The sequence below is a fragment of the Chanos chanos genome, chromosome 6, assembly GCF_902362185.1.
Source record: "Chanos chanos chromosome 6, fChaCha1.1, whole genome shotgun sequence".
Taxonomy (NCBI): Eukaryota; Metazoa; Chordata; class Actinopteri; order Gonorynchiformes; family Chanidae; genus Chanos; species Chanos chanos.
The window spans coordinates 21,535,545-21,561,130 of NC_044500.1; the positions used below are offsets into that span (position 1 = coordinate 21,535,545).

At 40.3% G+C, this 25,586-nt stretch overlaps 1 protein-coding gene across 4 annotated transcripts in view; it reads left to right on the forward strand.

Moving 5' to 3' along the window:
* Positions 1–6,826: 6,826 nt before the first annotated feature.
* Positions 6,827–25,586, forward strand: part of frem2b (FRAS1 related extracellular matrix 2b) — a 69,799-nt gene continuing 51,039 nt past the window's right edge. For all 4 annotated transcript variants that reach the window (XM_030776213.1, XM_030776216.1, XM_030776214.1 and 1 more), the window contains exons 1-2: positions 6,827–11,808; positions 13,334–13,423. In XM_030776213.1, the coding sequence (XP_030632073.1) occupies positions 6,837–11,808; positions 13,334–13,423 (5,062 nt within the window). In that variant the 5' untranslated portion in view covers positions 6,827–6,836. The remainder of the gene's footprint in view (positions 11,809–13,333; positions 13,424–25,586) is intronic.

The following is a 25,586-nucleotide window of genomic DNA, read 5'->3' on the forward strand; positions in this document are numbered from 1 at the left end:
CTTTCTCTCCCTCTCTGCCACATTACCGGCAGGAACTAAAATGCAGAGGAACAGAGGACTTGCTATCAGTGTGTGTGAGTGTGTGTGTGTGTGTGTGTGAGTGTGTACCAGAGAGTGAGTGAAGTGTGTTCACAGGAACATTTTCCATTTGCCATGGACATAAAGATTAGAGTTTATGGCAGGTATATTCATACTTTGTAAAGGTGGTAGGAAAGAAAAAATCAAACAGTGTCATTTGGCATGAGTTCAGTTCACAACTCTGAATCAAAAGTTCTTTGGAAACTATTTGCAAAGATGCAGTTTGTGGGTTCATAAGTGGTATCCCACTCCAACCAGTTAGTCTAGCGGAAACTGACTGGTCTAGTGGAAACAAACTGGTCTATGGAAACAGTTGAACTTCAGGAACATGGGCAAGTCACTGAAAGATTAATGTTACAGTCAATTAAAGCTTAGCAGCAGATGACGAAAATATTTAGTCTTTCCCAAAACACTGGGCAAATAGCCACCCACTGTGATTCTAGTTAAGTCTGGCAAAGTCATTTATGGAAGTCACTCTCTTTGTTCTGCTGTAGCCAGGCTCTCTTTCTCTCGTGATGAAATATTTAAACATTTAGCTTTATACATTTCACATTGATGAATTAAAAGGTGTCACACATCACTGCAGTGTTGTGATGTCTGAGGCAGATTCCTCTGTGACTGAGGTTACATGCTTGTCTGGTTTGGTAAAACCATATTTCTGTACCATCTGCTCAGTGGAACAGATAAAGGTGCAAAGTAATTATTTTTACCCTGCTCCTCAGTATATATACATACGTAATGTATGGTGTGGCAATGTTGTGTGAGTTTTGAATTTGTGATCTTCTAAGATCTGAGGGATTCACTCTCAAACAAAGGGTAGAGAGAAATCCATACAGTTCAGTTATCTCTATAATAATTAAGAAGGTCCAGCAACTAATGACTCTTTTATGGAGACAACAGAGAATTTGCATTTGAATGCAAACAATACTCTTATCTGTCTTATTTTAGTGTCTTAATTTCTTTACCTCTGTGTTTCTGTCCATCTCCTTCAAATTAAATCACACAAATGAATAGGCTCAAAGTCTAAAGGACATAAGCCATCCAAAGCTCTAACAAGGCTCACATTGAAAAGGTATTTCAGAGATAAGAAAGACTTTATGAAGACAGGCTGATGATCCTGTATTTATGAACTCTGAGAGTGCTCTGAGTGAGCTGAGGTATGAATCACTCTTTCCCTGATTTAAAACGTACACAGTAGAGCTATGCAAGATCGAAGAGAACATCGTATGAAGTAATTGTCCCCATAAAATATATTTATTTTAGCATGCAGAAACTCATATCGATCTCAGCCTCAAACTCACACGTCTGAATCCCACACACATAAACACACACACGCACATGCACACGCACTCGCACACGCACACGCACGCACACGCGCACGCGCACACACACACACACACACACACACACACACACACACACACACACACACACACACACACACACACACACACAAACCTTTACTCCAGAGCTTTTACAAGAAATCAGAGAGGCAGAGCTGCACAGACAGGTGGACAGCACTAACTGCTGATTGGCCAATAGTTTCTCCTCATACACTTGCCTGGATTATCACACGTTTTCTTTCATTTTCACTGTGCCATATATTAAATACAAGGAAGGACCAGTTCATACAAAATGATAGGATTATTCTACTGTCAAGAGAACTTTGATAGACAGAGAGCTGACTGTGAGAAATAAAATAAATTGGTGTTTTTTCACTCTAAAATGCATACTGCAACAGGAAGTGAGCACAGAGTGGGGCCCCAAAAGTATAAGTTCGAGGAAAGATCCCAAAACGACCCAAGAACAATGTGACAGAAGGTTTAAAACCTACCAAGCAGTGACAATTTTTAAATATATGGCATGTCAGCATGATATCATTACCCTTTACTTGATTACACTGTTGAGGAACCTTAATATTCTCCTCTATTACGTATGCATAATTGTTCACACCCCTATGCATACACCTCACACCCGCATATATAACTGCTGTTGCACTGTTGCTATAGAGACGAGTTGTAGGGAGAAATGAAGAGGAGAGCCCCCCCCCCCCCCCCCCCCCCCCCTTAAAAAAAGTTTGCTTTCATGAACCTTTCGGGGGACAGGGGTGGGGGTGGGGGGGTAACCATTAGACAAACGCAAACTAATGATGTTAAACGTTCATGTTTTCTAGAGATACCGTAGGTGACTGGAGCTTTGTTCCCATTTCAGATGTTGGTGGTTATACTGTTTACACACACAGAAGTCTATCTTTTTCACCCTGGCCTTAGTTGTGTTCACTGTTGTGTTGTGTTAGGTTCATTAGTGTTGAGTTGTGCAATAGGGCCCACAGGGTTCACAGCTCCTGTGCATAGACATGTCCTGCAGAGACATCTGTGCAGAGCGAGCTACCACAGGATGACAAGAGCTGACCTTACACCTCTGAGTGACCAGCTTGGGGCCCAGGGCCATTTTAATACTTACGTAAAAACGGTAGAGGGTTGTAGTCTCCCTGTAAGGCTTGTTAGGAGAGAAAGTGGTAGGATTGTGCATGGCTTCCATATTTTATGTTTATGACTAGGCACTTTCATTAAGAGTTTTGTTGAGGAGTGGATGTGGTGGTCAATAGAGCCGTGTGGATCTCTGTATGCAGAGCCAACAGCCGTTTGTCGTGTGCTTTTAAAGTTTTGACTGATAGGACTTCAGCACAACTGACACCTGGCATTCCCTTAGCTCTTGTCCAAGATAAAACAACTTTTTGTTGTCATTTTTTCTTTTTTTTTTTGTTAGTTTCAAGCATGTTATCAACAGTAGGGATATAAATTGTTTTATTGATTATTCAGTAGAATCAATCATATTTACAGATACATCAAATTATAAATTCATTCCAAAACACTAACTGTTACAATAAGAGGCAACAAATGTTCCTTAGAGGTGCAGTTTACCAAGCTTTCTCACATATATATAAACCTAATGTTTAATTATTCTAACACATACACACACACACACACACGCATACATAAACATATACATCTTTCAAATCATTGATTTGAACTTCCTGACCTAAGGTATGTTGTATATTGTCCTGTATTTGTTTGAACTGGAGTCATAGGACACTGATACAACTTTGACACTTTTTTTTGCTGACTGGCCATCTCATGTGCTGTGAGGGGCTTGAGTGAAGGGTGAACAGGATTAAAGAGGAGTCTCAGTGTATGAGGTAATTAACTATAAGTATCATTACCATTTTCACCATTAAGAATGGGGGGTAAAAATAGACTCAGTAAGCTTTGTGGCAGTTGTTACAATGGAAACACAGCATGCCAACTGCAGCGCTGGCACCACAGCAGGTTACAGCCAAGACAAAGATACCAGGACCGGCAGAGAATGACACTGATTCATTCAGCCACAATTCAACAAGTATCTGCCAAAGGTCAATAAGTTCTGGTGGAACAGTAGCAATAGGTGCAGTAGTGAGTACTGCTCTTTAAAACAATAAATAGTGCACAAAAGTGCACTGAAAAAAAAAGTTACATCTACTTAATTTAATTGTGGAAAGTTTTTCCATGAAAATAAACCATGTTCCTTCAAAGTTAAGTTATTTTGCTGATCTAACAAAATTAAGACAGATGAAATTAATGTAATTTACTGTGGTAATTTCAATTTAATGAACTTGATTTATTTGAGTAGGTAGTTACTACAGCTGTCAGTGATCCAGTTTGAATATATGGATTTAACAAATAAATCTAATCTAGCATTAACTCATCAGTGCTAAAACTGAAGACTTAACTGATACAATTTACAGCCTGCTTGGTCATGACAATCAGTGTTTGCAGCATTCATTCATTTTCAGATCCACTTGTCCTAGTTAGTGTAGTGGAGGGTACTGGAGCTGACCAGGAATTGAACCCAGGACCTTCTAGCTGCGAGGCAGCAGCACCACCCACTGCACCACCATGCAGCTGGCAGAAAGCTTGTGTTTTCAAAAATCGCAGAGTAAATGGACACATCCTTGAAAACTTTCCACGCAGCAGAATGAGGTACATCACACACATAAGTGGCACTAGTGCACAGTGGCATAAGGCATAAGTAACTCATTCAATAAACATGTAAGTATAAACCTAATGACAGATTCTTTGTCATTTAAATGGAAAACCACCTGAAAAATCACAACAAACCTGCCGTTATTGGATATGCACTAACAATTGAAAACCAATCCCATGAAACTTGGATAAACATAATTCATACTAGTGCATTTTACATGACTGGTTTTAGTTGGCTGAACTATAGGCTTATTTATGCTCTTTCAACTATAACATTTCAAGTAATACATGGAAATTCATGACTACAAGTTATTTCAACTTGATTTATTTGCTTTAGATATACAAATCACAAATACAAATTAGTTTTCATTTTTTTGATTGTATAGGTTGAGAAGGGCTGGATTGAGCACTGGCTGGAAGTTAAAGCTGATGTTACAATTTCTCTTTTTTTGGCAAGAGGAGGATGGGCTCCCCCGGTTGAGTGTTGGTTCCTCCCAATGTTTCTTCTTCCACTGGAGGTTTAAGCACTGATCACTGTATAGCTGATAATTTCTGATTGTAAAAAGTGCTATACAAATAAACTTGAACTTGAACCTGAACTGTTAGGTATCCAGACACAGAGGGTGGAATGTGAGTGTCAAGGAGAAGTCAGTTTTAATATCCACGTTTTTTTTGTTTTGTTTTGTTTTTTATAAAAGAACTCACCTTTGATAAAGTTGTTTGTTTATGATATTCACATAGAGAGAAACCTCAAACAATGTTTCTTCATGATCTCCTATAATAGGCACCAGTCACTTAGATCAAATGAATGAAGATAGATTGACCTTTGACCCAGATTAACCGAAAGACATGTCCATTGTGCTGAATTATTTATGTAAATTCATTAACAGTGATAAAAAATAAAAACTTCTCAGGAACTACTCCCCTCTCTCTGCATCATGTCTGTTCCTATCATTAATCTGATAAGGGTGAATTAACAAAGCAACACAATTTAGCTGTTCTGTCAAACAGTCAGATATTTATCACGTTGCTGTAACCCACTCGAAGGCGGATTCCTGTGAAAACACTGAGAATTCCTGGATAAAACAATTCTAAAATATTGTGGTTTTGTAAATAAAGGTTTGATTTTGGTGCAGAAGAAAGACAGGAAGAAAGACAAACAGTGAGAGAGAAGGAAGTTTGTATTCAGCATGCCTCTCTATTCTAAATTATGTCTCTTTCCATCCGATTAATATTTTACTTTAATGCATGCTGCCGACATGAAACGAGGAAACCTGTTATTACTGTAGTTCCCTCTAATATATAAGTACCTACTCATCAGTTAATATGTGAATGTGTTTGTCAGACTCCTAAGTACCACTGAGCTCCATCTGGTTTCATTCCCTTTCCAGAGCCTGTCCCTCAGGTACTTTCCACTAATGATAGTGCTCTGTACAGTTTTTTTATTCACGATGAAGACAAATTTTGCCACTGCTGAACGAAGGATATTATTAATGCTGTCCCTCGATGTGTGAAGTCATTCATCTAAAGTGCTCAGACCTGATCCATGAGGAGACTGTGATTCTGTGAGTATAATATTTGGCTTGTAATTACACATGCCTGCCATTTTTTAACAACTATTCAGACACAGACAGGCAGATTTGAACATCTGATACAATCTCCTCAACTCTTTCCCAGCAAAACAAACTAGTCTGGATTCAAGTTTTTTTTCTCTGTAATCATTATTTTTTCATGTGTTTATTAAGACAATGTAAAGCAAAAAGATAAATACTCTGCCTACTCGGAATTTCTAAAGACATACATATGAATGAACACGATCATTTCCTCTGTGCTGGTTAAGTCAGATAGATGGATACGGTCACAGGTTTGTGTTAGGCTTGTTTATCTTCTCTTTACTTTTTTTTTTTTTTTTTCCAAAAATGCTCTGACTTTCTGAATAAGCACATGCAAGTAATTATAAAATAATACGTTCAGTCATGTGGCAGCACCAAAAATTTCGCTACTGAAGATGACAAAATGTCTGAACAGACAGCTTCTCGCGACTTCATGAACTTCGACAAGGGAGTAGCGAACTATTTCTTAATTCACCACTAGAGGGAGCTACTGGGAGCTACAAGGTTACTGTGACATACAACGTTCTATATTTCCTCCAAATCTCAATCTTTAACAAAAGGAATTAAAATTATATCTTATTCGTTGATTAAACAGTTTATTCATTGCACAATGGCTTGCCAGACTGTGACCCACAGGTGTAACTTCAGGTCTAACGAATTATGGACTTGGAATAATAACTTTTGTTCACTGAATGTTTAAACATTAATGTTCTTAAAACTGTGAGTTATATGAGTTACATTTTATTTCTGCTCTCAAAGGTTTCATGTCGTTGTCGCCAGTATGCCAGAGTGACATTATTAATGTCCATTTATAATTTGACATAAGCATTCCACTGTGAATACCACCCAATCGCATAAGGCGAGGGCGTGCTCTCCTCACTTCGCTTCTACAGGCATGAAGTTTATTCCTGAGTGCAGCAGCTTTGAGAGAATGGTGCACCTTAACATGGATGTGTGTGGGAGATTTTCCAAGACCGCGGTTGCATTCTTTTAACTCACCATCTTTGATATTTCGTTTTCGATTTTATGTGCAGATTTCAAAACGTCCTCGACGAGGCTTCTTTTTCAGATGGCTTGGAATATTTTTCCGCGGCGGCACAAGATTGCCGTAGCTCCTGTTTTTATGGAAGTGTCTCTACTTGTAATGACTCTGATGGATTATACTTCTGCACAGGTGTTTGACAGTCTCGGACTTTCATATGGTTTACGATCAGAACTCTCCGAAGATGCTATTCTGGTTGCCAATAATGGAATACGTGTTCCATTCGGTAGATCTGTCTTTATTGATCCAATCAACGATCTGGTTATCCAAGTTCGACCAGGAGAAAAGTGCAGCATAACAGTGCTGGATAATGATCCTTTGTCACAAAGACCCGGGCAGTTATCACCAAAAAAGTTTCCATGCGAATTTGGTCCGAACGACGTGAAGTATTCTCATTTTGGCTCCAGAAGCCCTTCGAAGGACAGGGTGAGATTACAGCTTCGCTATGACACACAGACTGATACCGTTATCATACCTTTTATGATGGAGGTTGAGGTCATCTTCACTCAGTTAGAAATTCTAACGAAAAATATGCCGCTTATTGTTGAGAAACTGCTTGGAATAAGTAATCCTATTGATAAAAAGATTTTGGAGTTCACTTTCGACAGAAGGGCATACCAGTGTAAAGTGACATCCCTCGCTAGTGGAAGTGCGTTGCCAAGATATGGCAAGATTATTGATGAGAGTAAACTAAGAAAAATGGTTGATTGTGATGACTTTCTCAGACTGAACATACATTACCAACACACATTTGCCCATCGCTCACCAAACAGAGATTACATCCCAATGTACGTGGAGTTACAAGATAACGAGGGCAATATACTTAAACAAGAGTTTTTCCAGATTCTGGTACGCGTAAAAGAGGGTGAAGAAAACACACCTCCCAAACCTAGCTTTGTGGCGATGATGATGATGGAAGTTGACCAGTTTGTGATGACTGCTATAACCCCTGATATGCTTGCTGCAGAGGACATTGAGTCCAATCCCGATGATTTAATCTTCAATATCACCTCACCTCTGTCCTTTGAGGAAGGCTATATTGTGAGCACAGATGATAGAAATCTGCCAATCACTTCTTTTTATCAAGGAGATCTCAAAGATCTAAAGATAGCTTACAAGCCACCCTCTGTGGACTCTGACACTGAGAGAATTTTCCAAATTGAGTTTGAGGTTGTGGACACAGAGGGTGCGGTGTCTGACCCTTTTGCATTCATGATTGTCGTTAAACCCATGAATACCTTGGCCCCTGTAGTGACCCAAAACACTGGACAGCTGCTGTACGAGGGTCAGTCAAGGCCCCTGTCCAGCTCATACAACTTAGAGATCAGTGATGAGGACAATTTAGCAGATGTCAGGATCTCGGTTATTGATGGACTGCAACATGGAGAGCTGACGGTGTTCGGCTCTGGGAGGAAATTCTTCACAGCAGCTGCCCTTGACGCTGGCACTGTTGTCTATCAGCATGACGGGAGTGATACCTACAGTGACAACATCATTTTCAGAATGACAGACGGCAAACATGAAGTGGAGTTCCTGTTTCCGATCACAGTCGTGCCAATGGATGATGAGCCACCTATAATAAATGCCAACACAGGGCTGGTGTTGTTTAAAAACCAAATGATGCCCATTTCACCTTTAATGCTCAGTGCTGCAGATATTGACTCAGAGGATTCCACAATTAAATTTGTAATACAGCCTCCCTTTTCCACTATTGGCGAGGTGCTGTTGCGCCAGTCTGAGGCTCCAGAGGACCCGTCATCCTGGACGTTCAACGCTGAGAATGAGGTGTATGAGAAAGTAATGACAGAGTGGCTGCAGCAAGATATCACAGACGGAAAGCTGTTTTACAGGCACACTGGCCCACACAACGCCGACACCATCATGGACCAGTTTGTCTTCCGAGTTCAAGATGACAATGATCCCCCAAATCAGTCAGGGGAGAGCTCTTTCATTATTAAGATTCTCCCTATCGATGACATTCCACCCGAACTTTACCCTGGCACTACATTGCAGGTGACTGTACATGAATATCAACTGACCTACTTTCGCAAAAAGTTTTTGCGGTACACTGACTTAGATTCAGAAGACAGAGATCTGAAATACACAATTACTCAGCCACCAACAGACACAGACGAAAACAGCCCTGAAATACTCGGATCTATTGTTTTGACAGAGAGTCCTAACACAGAGGTCACAGAGTTCACACAGGCCCAGATAAATCACCACAAGATAGCTTACAGGCCCCCTGATCTTGAGCTGGGAATAACACCACATGTGGTACAGTTTCATTATACTGTTGAAGACACTTCTGGAAATAGTATCAATGGCATTTTCACCATTTTTCTGCAGCCTGTCGACAACAAGCCCCCACAGATAACAAACTCAGGCTTCTCTGTGCTGGAAGGTGGAACGCATGTAATAACAAGTGCTGAGCTTCACACTACAGACGCTGACACAGATAGTTCTCAGATATCATTTACACTTACCCAACCTCCACTTCACGGTCAGGTACAGTATTCATTCACTGACCTAACAAAGGGGCACAGCTTCAATCTGGATGACATCGCTAATGGCCGAATCTCATACATTCACAACGGAGATGAATCACTAAATGATTTCTTTCAGTTAGATGTGAGTGATGGAGTCCATGTTGTTACCATCACTGTCAGGATAACTGTGAAACCTGTTGACGATGAGGCTCCAACCATCAGTCTACCAGAGGGCACTATTGGTTCCTATATCGATGTTCTGGAGAACGGGGCAACTGAGATCACCTCCAATGTTATTCAGGGTCGAGATGAGGACACGGATGATCTCCGTCTGACCTTTATTGTGGAGGATCCCCCAGCGTTAGGTGAAATTCTGGTGAACGGAGTACCTTCCAAAAGCTTTACTCAAGCAGACATCATTACAGGAATCGTAGTTTACACACATACTAGTGGAGAGATTGGCCTGACGACGAGGGAAGACTTCTTTAATCTGACTCTCACTGACATGTCTGATGAATGGACTGTGGGGGGCAATAAAATCAAGGGAGTTCGAGTGCAAGTCACAATCTTGCCCTTAGACAGCCAAGCCCCTGAGATCTTTGTAGGACCTCTGTTCAGAGTTGTGGAGGGTGAGAAGAATGTGATTGGAATCCTACATATTAGTGCTGATGATGTGGACACGCTCAACGATGATCTTCTCTGCACAATCATTGTTCAGCCCACATCTGGTTATGTAGAGAACATTTCTCCAGCTCCAGGCTCTGAAAAGTCCAGGTCAGGGACAGCCATCAGTGCGTTCACCATCAAAGACATCAGACAAAACCATATTTATTATGTGCAAAGTATTCACAAAGGAGTGGAGCCAGTGGAAGACAGATTCACGTTCAGGTGCTCAGATGGAATAAATTTCTCAGAGAGGTATTTTTTCCCTATAGAGATAATACCTGCGAATGATGAGAAGCCAGAAATTCACATGAGGGAGTTTGTGGTAATGGAGGGAATGAACATTGTGATTGATACCCCCATTTTAAATGGTGGCGATGCAGATGTTCCCACCGACGAGCTGACATTTATTATCACAAAACTCCCTAAACATGGATTTATTCTCAATCAGTTATCCACTGGTACTGTGCCTGTGACCAATTTCACTTTAGAGCAGATAAGGGAAGCTTCTAGTATTGTCTATGAGCATGACGATTCAGAAACCTCTCAGGATAATTTTGATGTTATTCTCACAGATGGCAAGTTTAGTGTGGAGAAAACTGTCATCGTCATGGTAATCCCGGTAGATGACGAAACACCGCGGATGGCGATCAATGACGGGCTTGACATTGAGATAGGGGAGGTCAAAATAATCAATAACAAAGTGTTAAAAGCCACAGACTTAGATTCAGAAGATAGCACACTAACCTACATAATCCGCTACGGACCAAACCAGGGATTTTTACAAAAGAGAACACCTCTCGGGTCATTTGTGAACATTACCATTGGGATGAATTTCACACAGTATGAGGTTGACCAGGATTTAATCATGTATATCCATAATGGACAGGAGGGAGTACGGGACCTCATTAAATTTGATGTGACGGATGGCATCAACCCTCTGATTGACAGGTACTTTTATGTCACTGTTGGTGGCATAGACATGGTGTTCCCAGATGTTGTCAGCAAAGGTGTCTCCTTGAAAGAGGGAGGTAGAGTGACCTTAACCACAGACCTACTTAGCACCAGTGATCACAACAGCCCAGATGAACACCTGATGTTTAGCATCACCAGAGCTCCGATGAGAGGACACCTGGAGTGCACTGACACACCAGGAATGCCAGTCAGCTCCTTCACTCAACTCCAACTTGCAGGCAACAAAATCTACTATATACACACAGCTGATGACGAGGTGAAGATGGACAGCTTCGAGTTTGAGGTGACAGATGGCTACAATCCTGTGTTTCGCACATTCCGTATTTCCATCACTGACGTGGACAACAAAAAGCCTGTGGTTACCATTCATGGACTGGTGGTAAATGAGGGCGAAAACAAGCTGATTACTCCTTTTGAGTTAACTGTGGAGGACCGAGACACAGCAGATCGACTTCTCAAGTTCACGGTCACTCAGCTGCCAGTCCATGGCCGACTGCTGTTTAACAACACCCACCCCATCACCTCCTTCACCAAACAGGACCTGAACGAGAACATGATCAGCTACAAGCATGATGGGACTGAGTCTGCCTCAGACAGCTTCTCTTTTACTGTCACAGATGGAACTCACACTGACTTCTACGTCTTCCCCGACACAGTGTTTGAAACTCGAAAGCCTCAGATGATGAAGATCAAAATCATCTCTGTTGATAACGGTGTTCCACAGATTGTGGTGAACAAAGGGGCTCCCACACTGAGGAGCCTGTCCACAGGTCATCTGGGATTCATGATCACCAGCAAGGTTTTGAAGGCGCAAGACAAAGACAGTCCCCAAGGCACTGTTACCTTTACGATTACAGTGGGTCCAGAGCATGGCTACCTCATTGACCTGGGAAAAGGCAATGCTAGCATCACCACTTTCACCCAAGGTAAGACAGCGACCCTGATCAGGGGTATGTAGTCTTCACACCAGACTGGGCTTCTCATTGGGAAATGGGCCCAGTGGCAAATGCTGTATTTCTCAGTTTAGTGCCATATCACATTTTTAACTATGTCTCAATTATGTAAGGGAGGTGACAGGGTTACTGTGTTAAAATATAGAAGAGCTTTAATTATACTTCTCATAACTTCAGTTGGAGAACAGTTTGACGTGTCCCAATGCTTATTACCGCTAGATTATTTTAAAGGGAGTGTAATGTACTTCTCAAAGATTTCACAAGATGTGACTTAATTATATACTATATTACTAAATAATTATATATATTTTTGGTTCACTTCAATTTAACTTCATCTATCTATCCATCTATCTATGTATCTCTCTCTCTCCATAAATAGATAGATTCGTCTATAAATACACACACACACACACACACACACACACACACACACACACACACACACACATATATGTGTATATATTTATATATACATACATACATACGTATGTCTTTCTGTCTATCTAGTTAATTAATCAATTAACTGATTAGTTGATGATGCTTGTAGTATAACACACAGGACTGGTTTACTGCAGGCCTGACCATGGATACCTGGGAATATGGCTAAACCTGTACAGAGAGCAGGTCTATATATGTTCCAGCGTTGAAAAAAACTGAAAATAATTAATAGACTTGCAACAAACAAGAGCATCAGCTCAACCTGCTGGCAAAGAACCTGATCGATTCACCCCTTTGTAGTCTCAAAAACTTTCCCTGGCAGGAAGCCTTTTTTAAGTATTTCAGTGGTAGCGTGAGTGGGGAAATCCAGCAGTACTTAAAGCTGCTACTCCCTCATGGATATTTAAAAAATTGAGGGTTTTCATTTTTATGAGCAGGGCTCTTTGATGAGAAGTGTTTTGACATCAAATATTGAAGATAGCCTAGGCTGTAAACTTAGCACCCTCCCTGAAATCCTAGGCTCCAAAGAATTGTCTCCCAAATCCCAATTCAGAAGGATGAAGACAGATGTTCAATTACGTGCCAGCTGGAATTATACTGTTCTTTATAAACCGGCTCATGCGTGAGCCTGTGTATATGCCCAAATTTTACTGCCTTGTATTGTTTTACACCTGGAACATCCCAGTAAACTCTATCCAAATGATGAAGCTTAGGTATAATCTTTTTTTGGCAGTTAGCAGATTGTCAAACTCTAATAGTGAGCCAAAAATGCTCGGCTTAAATAATAATTTGTCCTGTCATTGCCAAGTTTGGAGAAAGTTCTCTTCTTCTGTGATAAATGAAAAGATTCCATGTTGGTAATAGCTGGTAATTCCAATACCTGCATTCCCATATGAGATGAAGAAAGTTTTGGGTTATTTATAGAGCATTTACTTGTTTTATTGTTTATAACTATGTGGTGAAGAGGGTATTTTTTTTTTAATCATCTCAATCACATAGTCTAAATGTGTAGAATTTTTTTTTGACTATGTATATTGATTTGACTTCATGTTTTCCTCAGCTGACATCAATGACATGCATGTTTGTTACATACTGCGAGATGGAGACAATGCCACCACTGACATTTTCCATTTCTCCATTGAAGACAGTGGTAAGTTATTTTGCCATTTTTATGCGTAGTCTCTGTCTCTGGTGATGATCCCTGGATGTTTTAGTTGGTATTCAAAGTCTCTGCTGTCACATTGTAACACTGAAAGTTTTATGTTCTTGTCAGTGCAGAAATTTAGAGGTCTGATTTTCTAACAATTGTCTGGTACATCAGTTAATTATTAATTTAATGCTGAGGATAATATAGCTGTCACAAAATGGAATCAGTGCCAAAATAATGAAAGGTAATGCAAGTAAACCGAAACAAGGGTGAGGGTAACTGTATTTGCTTGAAGATAACATTTTGTGCCTAGGAGAGGGAACTACGTCGTAGACAGGTTCATAAAGAGGACTAATACAAACTCCTCTGTTTGGGAGGAATTGAGGAGTTGCCTAAACCTGCTCTGACATGTTTCTATAATTTTGCTTAGTAAATCAAAGTGCTACAGAATGTTACTTCTACATACTTCTGTGCTGCGGGATCTGAGGTGAAGGTGATGAGTGAGTGTGTAGTCTAACAAGTACAGGAAGCAATTATGCCACCTTCAGAAAATATTGTGTTTGTGTGTGTGTTTGTCTGTCTGTATGTGTGAGTGTGTGTGTGTGAGAGAGAGAGAGAGGGGAATTGCTATACCAGATACATATTGTCTCCTTGCTACCAGACATCTCATTAGTTTTTAATCAGGGCCTGGGGGAGAAAAAAAAAGAAATAGACAATATTAACTGAGAGAGTTTTTTGATTCTCCTGGCATCTTGTGTTTTGCCAAAACCCCTTGATTGACAGGTCAGCAGAGCGAGAAGGAATACTTGTCGATATGGTGCTCATGCAAAAGCGGTTTTAATGGTTTTTACCTTCCTGATGTTAGTAATTCATCCCATTCTCTGTCAAACAGATGAATGGAATGGATGTTCAATTCTCAAATCTGTGATGTCTGTTTAACCTGTGTGCTGGGTTGTCCAGGAAGTGCATTTGTATGTGAGCGTTGTTTTAGGGCATAGTTAAAAAGAGAGAGAGAGAGATCTAAAGAGACAAGAAATCAAAGAAACACCACTTGAATGCCATGAACCCAGACATAGTCCGTTTGATGTCTGTGAGGTCTACTGTCATGAGACTGATTTGACACTACAGGTAATATAATGTTACTGTTTATGGCATTACATGAGCAATATTACTGTTTACGACATAACATGAGCTGGTTTCATTCCTGCTATCTTCATGCTCGACAGTAGTCTGTACCAGAGTGCATCTCAGGAGAGCAATTACATATCCACGCATTAGAGATGCATTTTATTCTCCTAATTCTATGCAACACACTCTTTTTAGCTCTCTTTAATGGCATTTTGATGCTTGTTTTTTTGTTTTCATACACAGCTCACATGAAAACATTAAAAGCCTAACACACTTAGTTAGGCGAGTGCTGGCAGTTTCACCTGGATGAGTCTCTGTGATTTCTCTGATGGCAACATGTTTGAGGGTCTTTTTGACAGTGTCTTCATTCTTCTCCTCTGCCACGGCAGTGAAGAAACACAAAGCTCTCTTCCATCTCGGCTCTGTGTTTTTCTAGAGTGCTGTACCTCAGTACACTGAGGCTTAAGGCAACATAGGCCATCATGGGATAGAAGCTAACAGATGTGCTATTGTACTATGACAGCAGGATGTCTTAATGTAATGAAAACAACAGTAAATACTTTGTGTAAGTCACAAAGCCTAGTTGGTCCTCGGTAGCGTTTGGTTGTCTTGTTGGTTCGTTTCCCTCAACAAGGGGCAGGGGAGATGCTATTTTTTTTTTTGTCACTTTGGTGTTTTCTCCCTGTGTCTGAGTGGCATGCTAATGAGGTTACCGTGTGTCCATTCATATTGGCTCAGACCACTGCTTGGCACAGGGGGTCTGGTGTCTTGTAGAAACTTGGCACAAGGTGTATATGAGTAGTCCAGTTCAGTAACTGGATTATGTTATTGTGTAGAATGCTGTCAACAGTTAGGATTATTCCAGAGCTGCTTCTGAAAACCCTGCTGGGTACCGACAGTCTACAGGCAATTACAAGCTTTTGTAGCACTCCAAGATGTTTCATTTGTGAACGCGTTAGTACAGTTTTACCATCTGAATTTTGCCAGTGCAGCAGAATTTAAAGCTTTTCTTTCTTTTGCATTGACATAGAAATCTGAAATAAATATGCAAAAGAGATAGGATCAGAGCACAGGAAATACCTGAATGTAATTAATGCATGTGTCAGTGATGACAACAACTCATTACTGTATAGCGCTACAATCATCAAAATTACTGCAACCACAAATACCACTGCTACTGCTGCCATACCCAATATTACTGCTAGAACCACAGTCATTACTACAGTTACAGTTATAAACAGTTAGAAAGAATCTTAACAGCAGAGTCTATTGAGCCTAAAGGAAGTTTTCTGGAGGTCTCTCTGAAATGGGCATGATTTTTCCACACTCCCTGGCCTAAATGTTAGGAGTAAACCTTGGTAGGAAAAGGAGATTATTGTATAGCATTCTCAAAGAGTGCTCGCTCGGTGAAAGCATTGCTCAACAAGACACAGGCACGAAAGTGTGTGCTTTACTTCTGGATCAGCGATTAGCACGTCCTCCTCCTCCTTTAACACCCATTACTTCACCTATCTGAAATAACAGAATTCACCTGCATCAGCTGTGCATGAGTGGGAAGCCTGGTAAAGAGCTTTACACATGGAAACTGCACTGGAGCCGACTCTGCTTGTGACATAACCCTCATCAGTTTGAATTTATTTTGATAAGCGTAGCAGTTGAAAACATTGATCTCAGATCTGAGGTTAAGGGGAGAACGTAGTGAGTGTGAGTAGGCATAAGAAGCTGGCCTGTAGGAGAGGCATTGTTACGGAAGAGTGCTAGTTTAACGGTGCAACTGTCTTCTGTCCTGTCCTTAGAGGCCAGGAGGCACTTGACTCCGTGCTGGTAGTGCTCTCTCCATCTGTACTTTGCTATCAGCCTTATCAGCCACAGTACTTCAGACATGTTTACTGACAGTTTTAAAAGAGTTTGAAGCATAGTTTTAGACATTTGAGTACAAATCATGTGTGAGACATTGGTGTCATTCATGATACACTCCTCAGCTCTGTAGCTAAGACTTATTACTACATTACAACAAATTAAAGATCTGTGAATTCTATATATCTCTCAATGCAGAGATACAGTATTTTTACAATCATCTATTTGGCATTTAGAGACAAGTGTGTTCATTTTATCACATCAAAACATGTCCTCACTCAGAGTGTTGTGAATCAGCTACTCACATATCAAGATGACAGCGTGCCAGATCAGTTCCAAATGTAGAGATGAATCTGGCCCAGATCTGTAAACAGATCTGCCCCGGTGTCTTTTTGCACAGTGGGACCATACTTTGATTATCTGTCATAAGCAGGGACCAGAATCACCCCAATTCCACTTTGGATATCATACAATCTGGCCTAGATCGATAAATCTGTACCCAGCTGCCCCAAACATGGTGTAAACTCATTTTTGTCCAGGAGGACATTGGCCCAGCTCTACCCCAGCCTCCACCATAGACACCATTGCCATAGGCTTCTTCACAGTGCATTTAAGTCTGTCTCAGTCTTATACATGTCTCCTTTGACTTATGTGGAGGCATCCACCCCTTCATCAGGAATCCCTGACACGTGCAGAGGTCCAGCTATGCTCTTCAGACCTGTCCATTACAAATCTGCTCCAAACCAGTAAAAGTGACATAATGCCAACCGCACTCACAAACATCACCAGTTGTGTTTGTGTGGATGCCCAGCCAAGACAGAAGGGCCACAGAAGCCTGCGTTGAAACCCAGACCCCTGGGGTTGGTGGGCTACCATCTCTTCTACTACACCACCCAAGCGCCTTTACCCTTACCTACACTCTAAGAAATTGTCCTGTTAAATTACAGTGAAGTACTGGCAGCTGTGGTTGCCAGTATTGTCCTGTCTTTTTACAGTGCCATTACCATAATTTATGTCAAAAGTAAAATGCTGTTTTAGTTATTACAGCACTGTACAGTAGAATTTGAGGTTTACAGTAAAACACTGGCAGCTGTGGTCGCCAGTTTTTTACTGTAGAAATAAATTACGGTAGTGATAATGTAAAACTGTCTATGGTATCACTACCATAATTTATTTCTGTAGTTAATTACTGTAAAAGTTATTACGGTTCTGTGCTGTAGAGTGTGAGGTTTACAGTAAAATTCTGGCAGCTGTGGTCGCCAGTACTTCACTGTGTTTTTACAGTGTCACTACCGTGATTTATTTCCACTGTCCATTACTTCATTTATTTTCTAAGTCGCTTGTCCTAACTAGGGTCGAGTGGGGTGCCGGAGTCTATCTCAGCGCTCAACCAAAGGCAAGGAAACACCCTGGACAGGTCGCTAGTCCATTGCAGGGGAGACACACAGACAAACACATTTGCAAGTGAGGACAATTTAGTGTCTCCAGTTCACCTGACTTACATGTCTTTGGACTGTGGGAGGAAACTGGAGCTCCCAAAGGAATTGAACCAAGGACCCTCTTGCAGTGAGGCAACAACACTGCAGTGCAACTTACGTTGAATGCAATAAATGTTTACATAAACTTTAGATATAGTATATATAGATATATAGTTCGATTCCTTTTAGTGAACCGATCCTTTCAAACAGTTCGTGAAACTGAACTGAGTTTTTCTGGGTTTTTTAGGTTTGATTACTTTGCACTTCGGTACGTTTCTTCACTGGCACTCGCTGAAGCTTTACGCTGAGTGCAAAAGGCCGTGTACAAATCTAATGTTAATAAAATAATTACTCAAACTTTGCATAATTTCAGCAAAGCTATTTATTTGTTCTTTGCCAAAGTGCCTTTTATACTTAAATTCATGTAAATTTACATACTCACACATATTTATTCAACATGTCAGTTTAACGTGCATGTCCTTAAAGCTCTTTTTATTTCTTTCTTTTGAACAAACAGTAATATCGTTTAATTGTTGAAAAAAAGTTTCTAACATCAAATTATTAATCAGGTAACATAAACCAATACGTCGCATTTATTAGCAACACAAAAGTTTCTATTTTGTCACACAAAAGCGAGCCTGCGAATACTCTAAAAAATTATGTCCTATGTCCTTTACTAACCACTTTTCCTAACCACAAGATGGGAAGGAGAATTCATAGAGACTTAGGAAAAGTCAACCGCGGTGGTAAGAGAATCCGACTGCACTTACACTAGACTACGTAATTACATGACGATGGATGTTATTGGCGTGGGTCTGCCGTGGTAAAACTTCAGTGTTCCGAAGATGGACTACTAAAAGCGCATCTAGACACTTCACTCTGTGCGCTCTTACCATGTTGTTTCATGCAGGCTATATAAACGTGGACAACCTGGTTAAAAATATTACTCCATTACCAAGGTTGGAATTGAAATAAAAAAAAAGGAATGGGCTATAGGCTACCGGTCCACTCATATTTATTGACATGAATCCCCACAACATGTTAGGCCTACAAATCTACAAATGTGCATATCATCATTCTTAAGTTTCAAACATGTTGAATTAAAAACATCATCTGGTTATAAACATCTCATATCCCTTGTAGGCCATGTTGATCTGATCTGTTTTTTAGAAAATAGAATTTAATTTGTTTTGCAATCACTAATGCTTGTACCTCACAGGACTAAGACTTACTTTTAATCAGAAATAGTTGGAAAATTGTTAGTAAATTATTTAAGTTCATACAGTGAATTTTAACTGTTTTCTGTTAAGAATTTAAGAAATGCATGAGCCCTTTTATAGTCAGAAATTGTTATCTTTTGGAGAGCATATATGTCTTTTGACCGATACCATGACTCTGTCATGTTACTTTTATTTTTTGATTTTACTTGTATGGGATCAGCAAATCATTCAATGAAAAACCTTCGGCCAGATAATCTTTGTGTCGTGTCAGGGATATGCTTGACACTGTCCAACAGTTAGCGTTACATTCACGTAATCGTTTGTTTACATGAATGGCCGAATGGTGTGTCACTTTAAACGTTGCTGCTGCAAAGAACTGAGGGGCAAAATTATCTCTTTTCCTTTTGTAAAGGGTGGTCCAGTGTACCTTGTGCTAAGGAGATAGGAAAGGAAGCACTGAAGCAACTTTCCTTAGCATTTAGAGAATTCAACCAGCTCTTATCATGGCTGCCACTTGGATACTTCTGGGTCATTTCACTCAATTAGGAACCATCCCAATCAAATAAGACTATTCGGATGCACCCTGTGTGTCTTTCAGCTTCTTACTTCCTAATTTCCAAACTATCAAAGAAGTAGCTGCTAGCTTGGCCTTATGGGATACTGGAATGATGTATCCACTGAATAGACAGAACGTCCCAGAACGTGAGTTAAGTCTTTGGATAGAATCATCTGCTCTGCTTCATGAACCATCGAACGGGAGCTGAGCCACGAGTTCGGGTAGACTTGTCTACTGCATGAACTGTCAAACTTGTGCTTCTGAACTTGAGCCGTCCAAGTTTGAACTCGTGATATCAAACTCGAGCTGTCTGACTTTGAACTCGAGCTTTCAAAGTCGGGTTTTCGAACTTGAGCTTTCAGTCGGATTTTCAAACTCGAGCAGACCAAGTTCGAACTCATGCTTTTGAACTCGAGCTTCCTGGCTATGGAGCTGCAGAATGCTGATGGTCTAGACAATTCAGATCCTTTTATTTGTAATACAAAGATTAAAAATAATTACTTCACTGGGGTAAATGTAAACACTTTAGTCAATTTAGTAAGATAATTAGTTTATTTTCTTAAGAGGCAGACCTTACTGCAACCTTTTTTTGGGCACATTAGCCCACACTTTCTAGCTGTTTGTTGATTGTTATTAGCCCATTGGTGTGCGCAATGCGTAGTGATACCAGAGGTTTCCGACCAATTGCATACAATTGACTTGGAGCAGCTGAATTAGAAAAAAAGAACGACTCAGTTGCGCTGGTGAACTGGTACAAACGACTCACTAAAAGGAGTCATTCAAAAAGAACATCTCACAAAATTTGTGAACTGCACACCACTGCTCTGCTCAGAACACATCTGTCAGCTCACGCTGCGAATCGGATGCCGAGCTAAGCCTCGTTTTAGTTAGCATAAATTATAGGACTATCTCACAAATTGGGAAACCAGATTCACAAATGGAATGTTAATTTCTCAGTATGATGTTACAGATCTTTTTGTTGGTTTCTAGAAAGGAGGGTGGATGATGATCGAAAGTCAATTGTTGCATGTGGCTCACTGCCCTACTACTGCAAAAAAATAAATAAATAAATACTGCATTGTACCATCAGACTTTACCCTAGCCTGCTGTTAGCAGTCTATCTTGTTTCTGGCTTCAAGAAAGCATCAGACTTTACAGTATTTCATGGTATTTTGGAAAAACAGTACCTCACTTTTGGAATTTGGCTTTATTTTTACAGCAGTTTCTTAGAGTGTATGCTCATACACCACAAAACAACTCACAACGTGAGTACATGTAGCGACAGATCCGGAACGCCCTCGTTCCATAAACCACATGAGCGCAGTGCATGGAGCTAACAGGCATTCATTTCAGAATTAGCTAGTCCTGATGTGGAACGCTGTGACTCCACATAGTGAACAGTATTGGTCATGTCATTAGGGTTCTGTGCACCAGTACAGATGCATAAGGCGGTTGCGACTGTCACCTTGATCTGAAGAGACATAAATGGAACCCGGCACAGAGTCAGTGGGTAGTTTGTGTAGTGATAAATCTATATGAAGGTGGGCAATTGTTTTTTTTTTATTTTTTCCTGGAAAGAGTCATGCTTTTATAAATACACAGGTGAAATGCTTTTGGATGCCAAAGCGAGCAAAGCATGGGAAAAAATAACAACCATAACATGCAGTGAAAAACAAGAATTGTTTTCATATGCAAACTGAATTCTCAAAATATATCCAGCATTTAAGCCAAAAATGATCACAGTCTGAATGTTCTTTAATACAGTATTAAAATGGAACATTGCAACATTTACTTGTTATCAACAGTTAATACATATGTGTATTAATTGTAAATGTAACATTTGTTCAATATGTAGCTTTTATTCTGGCATTTAATACATCTCTGAAATAAGTTCAACAGTTTCAGCATTTTGTGTGTTTCTAGACAATTGTTTGAAACATTTATAACATGAAATAAATGACTGAAAATGTTGCACATAAAATAAAAGTTTATTTAATAAAAAACGCCACCCACATACAAGCACACACAGTCTTTGGTGTGACATTTGACACTCTGGATGCTTGGGTAGGTTTTAATTTCCATCATCATGCAGAGATCATCATCAGAAATACTACAGTGCAGGAGAGAGCTGAATGCCCAAAGGCTTCTCTTATGGTGAGATTAATGGCATCTCTGTTGTAGTGGTTTATGGGTAGCCCAGTAAAATTGGCTTCTAATAGGATTACCTATTTTGCAAACCTTGTGACAAATATGGCTTGGGAAAGTACTCTGGAACATGCAGTCGCCCAAATGATTTTGGCTGTTCTACCTCTGGCTAAGCTAGCTTTTCTTTATATGTCACAGTCCACAACAGAGTCTGGCCATGGAGCCAGTAAAGGAGCAAAGAACATTTTCTGTTAGACTTGTCACTCAAAAATAATCTATCGCTTCTCTCAACCCCTTTTTGGGAAGGACAAACCATCTTCCTGAAAGAAATTCATCTGTTTATATTTTTTGTGGTGGAGTGGTTTTAAAAAGAATGGGAAGATGTTCCTGTTGTCAAGTCATGCTTTTCACAGACCATGCTCTATAGATGTTTGTGGGAAAAAACACTCAGTATGCCTGAGTGAACGGTGTTAAGGTGAGGATTAGTCAACAATAGGAGTTGACAGAGGTCATTATCTGAGAGATGGGTGTGTGCTATTTGTTTAGGTTGTCGGAGTATTGAGTTCAGATTCAGAGGGCTTGTGGTTTTCTTTTGTTAAATCAGGGGAACTGTCTCACCTGCTTTCAGAATACTCCTTCTTATCTCTGCCTTAGTCATACTCTGAGAGAGAGAGAAAGAGAGAGAGAGAGTTTTTGTAGAGTGGTTTTGTAAAGTGGATGATCGGCACAGGTGATAGGTTCTCTCTTAATATGTTTAAATGTGGCCCTATGGTCAGTTCACATCCTTCCCTTCCCCCCTCCTCTCAGTTTTTAGCTCTGCTTCACAGCCAGACGGGCTTACCTGAGTATACACAAGTCCTGTTTTTTCCCCATGTGCTGTTTGTGAAGCAGAGCTGGCTATGTGCTGCCTTTCAGCTCCCTAATCCACTGAAGTCAGACAGTCAGAGATACGTTCTCCCCCAACATATCTTACCTACACTGTTCTCTGTTTTTCATTCTAGACTAACATTTTTTTCTCTCTGTTTCTTCTCTGTTTGTACCTTTGGGATGCAATGGACAGGATGGGAAACTCATTCTCTGTTCACTCTATCCATCCACTTCTTCAAACTATCCACATTTAAGTGTTTGTTAATCATCATTCAATCACACTTGTAATTGTAAACAAAGTCACTTTGACAATTAGATTCTGCTGAATGTTCAAATGTTATATCAGTCAAGCACTGAGTTAAATCAATTTAAAGTTTTTGTTTTTTTCTTAGGGCAAAAGTCGATGAGAACAGGGAAGAGAAATGAAAAAAATATGACAAAAGTGAAGCAGTCACCGGTTTGATGTTTCTTCAGATTTATTCAATTGAACTGAGTACTGAGAACTTGTCTCACTCCATTTCAAGATGAGTTTCAAGGCATTAAAATCATTGATGCAATTTTAGAGAGTGTCGTTCTGCGATGAAAGCTTTGTCTACTTCAGGAAAAAAGGAGAGAGAAATAGAACTTGGTGATAATTGTGGACAGTGTTGCTGTGGTGTGCTAGCTTCTTAAACTCTCGCCCTTTCCAGTTATCAGTGTGTGTTTGTGACCACCTCGTGTCTGAGACCTGAAACCAGACACATGGAGTTCACCAGTGTTAGTTACCATTCCAGACTCATGGCAAGGACAGTGCCAAAAGCTGTGTGATTGCTCTGTGCAGATTCTGCCTGCGATCGTCTGTAATCACCAGACAGTACACATGCATTTGTCAGCTCATCTCCAGTGTAGACCCATGACTAATCTCTGGTTATGGAGGATTGTGTTTCTCTGGGTGACATGCAGTGAAAAATAGAGAAAAGCAAGTGCTCACACGCACGAGCCAGGTCAAATGAGTCTGTTAGATAGACAGACAGCATCTTTATTCTCTCTCTCCCTGGTAAAGAATGTGTTTGGTGCAGAACTCTACTGTCTGAGAAACTCATGCATGCATCCTTTGTGTGAATAGCAAAGAAACAAAGGACTACCCGTGTTCATTTTGCTCCTCTCTTTCCTTTTTTTAATGCTGTTTCCTATTGTGTGGTCTTCATGAATTGTCCATGTATTTTCCCTGCAAGCCAGCGCATGCACACACAAACACACACTCACACACTCACACACAAACACACACAAACACACACACACTGTGGGCAAGTATTCTTTTTTTTTTATAATTCAGCATTTTTCTCATCTGTTTCTCTCCCATAATTACTCAAAGTGTCATATAATAAGCATTACATCAGTGTCTTATACACCAGACTTTACAGGAAATCATTCCCTGTGCTGGCCTCAGAACAAAAAGCTGTTAGGCTTCATTATAATTATGAAGTTGAGGTTTCACTGAGGTTTCGCTGATGTGCATTTGAGCAGTGAAGAGGCTGTACTCTACACTGGTATGCTTCCATCTGCGCTTCCCCTAATAAAAAAGTGGTAGGTAGTGATTTTGACTGTATGGAAGAACCTGCTTTAGCTGGATAGGACTTGATTATAGATTCTGGGAAGATAACAGCTGCTTTACCCTGGGATTTAATTCGTTTACACTCAGTGTCCAGGAGGAAAATGTGGTGTAGGGAACCATGTTTAGCATTCTTATGTTTTGTCTGCTTTTGATCTTTCTTTTCTTTTTTTCTTTACTTTTGTGTATTACACTATAAATCATAAAGATGAAGAGCTAATCCCAGTAAAACACTGGCACCTGAAGCCGGATGAGTGCGTAAAATCATATTAAACTCTCTTATTCATGAATCAAAACTTGTCATAACGGTTGCCATTTGTTTGGGTTAAGATTTGAAGTTTGGCTCTGGTGTATAGCATTTCGAAGTAGGATGTGAAGTTCTCTTAAGCATGCTTCGGTAGGTTGGGCTTTGGCAAGGCCATATGGTTTTGGTCTTTGCTTTTGTTTGAAACTCCAACAGTTGCTCCATGTTAAATCATATATGATAGGCAGTGAGAGTCCCTCTCATGGTCTGAACTGGGTCTTTTGTTATCCTAATGCACTGTCTGAAGCTCTGTGTCTAAGTGTGGAGGAATCACTCTGAACTGACAGAATTCACAATGCTATTCCTTAACGATGTCTGGCCCATTGACTCACAACCACGATGGTCTCTTTTCACAGTGGGTGGTTGTATGTAAGTACAACTTTACCATTTCAGCCTATGCCAAATTCCTCTTAAGGAATGGAAATCATCATAAGACTATTATAATCATATTTGTTGTGGTTTGACTCTGAAGTTCATATAGAATTGCTATTGTTATATGGTTGAGCATATTAGCTACTAACAATATTAAAAATCATTAACAGTATTAACAATCAGGGTCAATCCCAGCATGGATTCCATTATCCAGAGTCAATCACACTATGGATTACAGTATCCAGAGTCAATCACACTATGGATTGCAGTATCCAGAGTCAGATCTCAGTGTGGATTCCAGTATCCAGAGTCAGACGAGTGACGTGGACTGCGTACTGATCTTAAAGTATTAGGTTCACAGGAGTAACAGACCTTAATAGACCGGATGAGACACACTCCAGTGTTGATGCTTGCTCATTTGAGTGACTTTGCTTTCTACTTCTTTCATTTCATAAACATTTGTGGCTTTAACCATTTAGAACGTAAACACAGGCCAAGCAGGAAGACTGATTGCTTGTCTGGGTACAAAGAGGACGTCCCCTGGCTGACCTCAGCAGGCTGGCACCCCAGCGTCTGGCACAGGGATGAATGATTTGAGAGCATATACAAAGCTAGTGCCATCAGCTCCCTCTTTTTTTCAGGCAACCT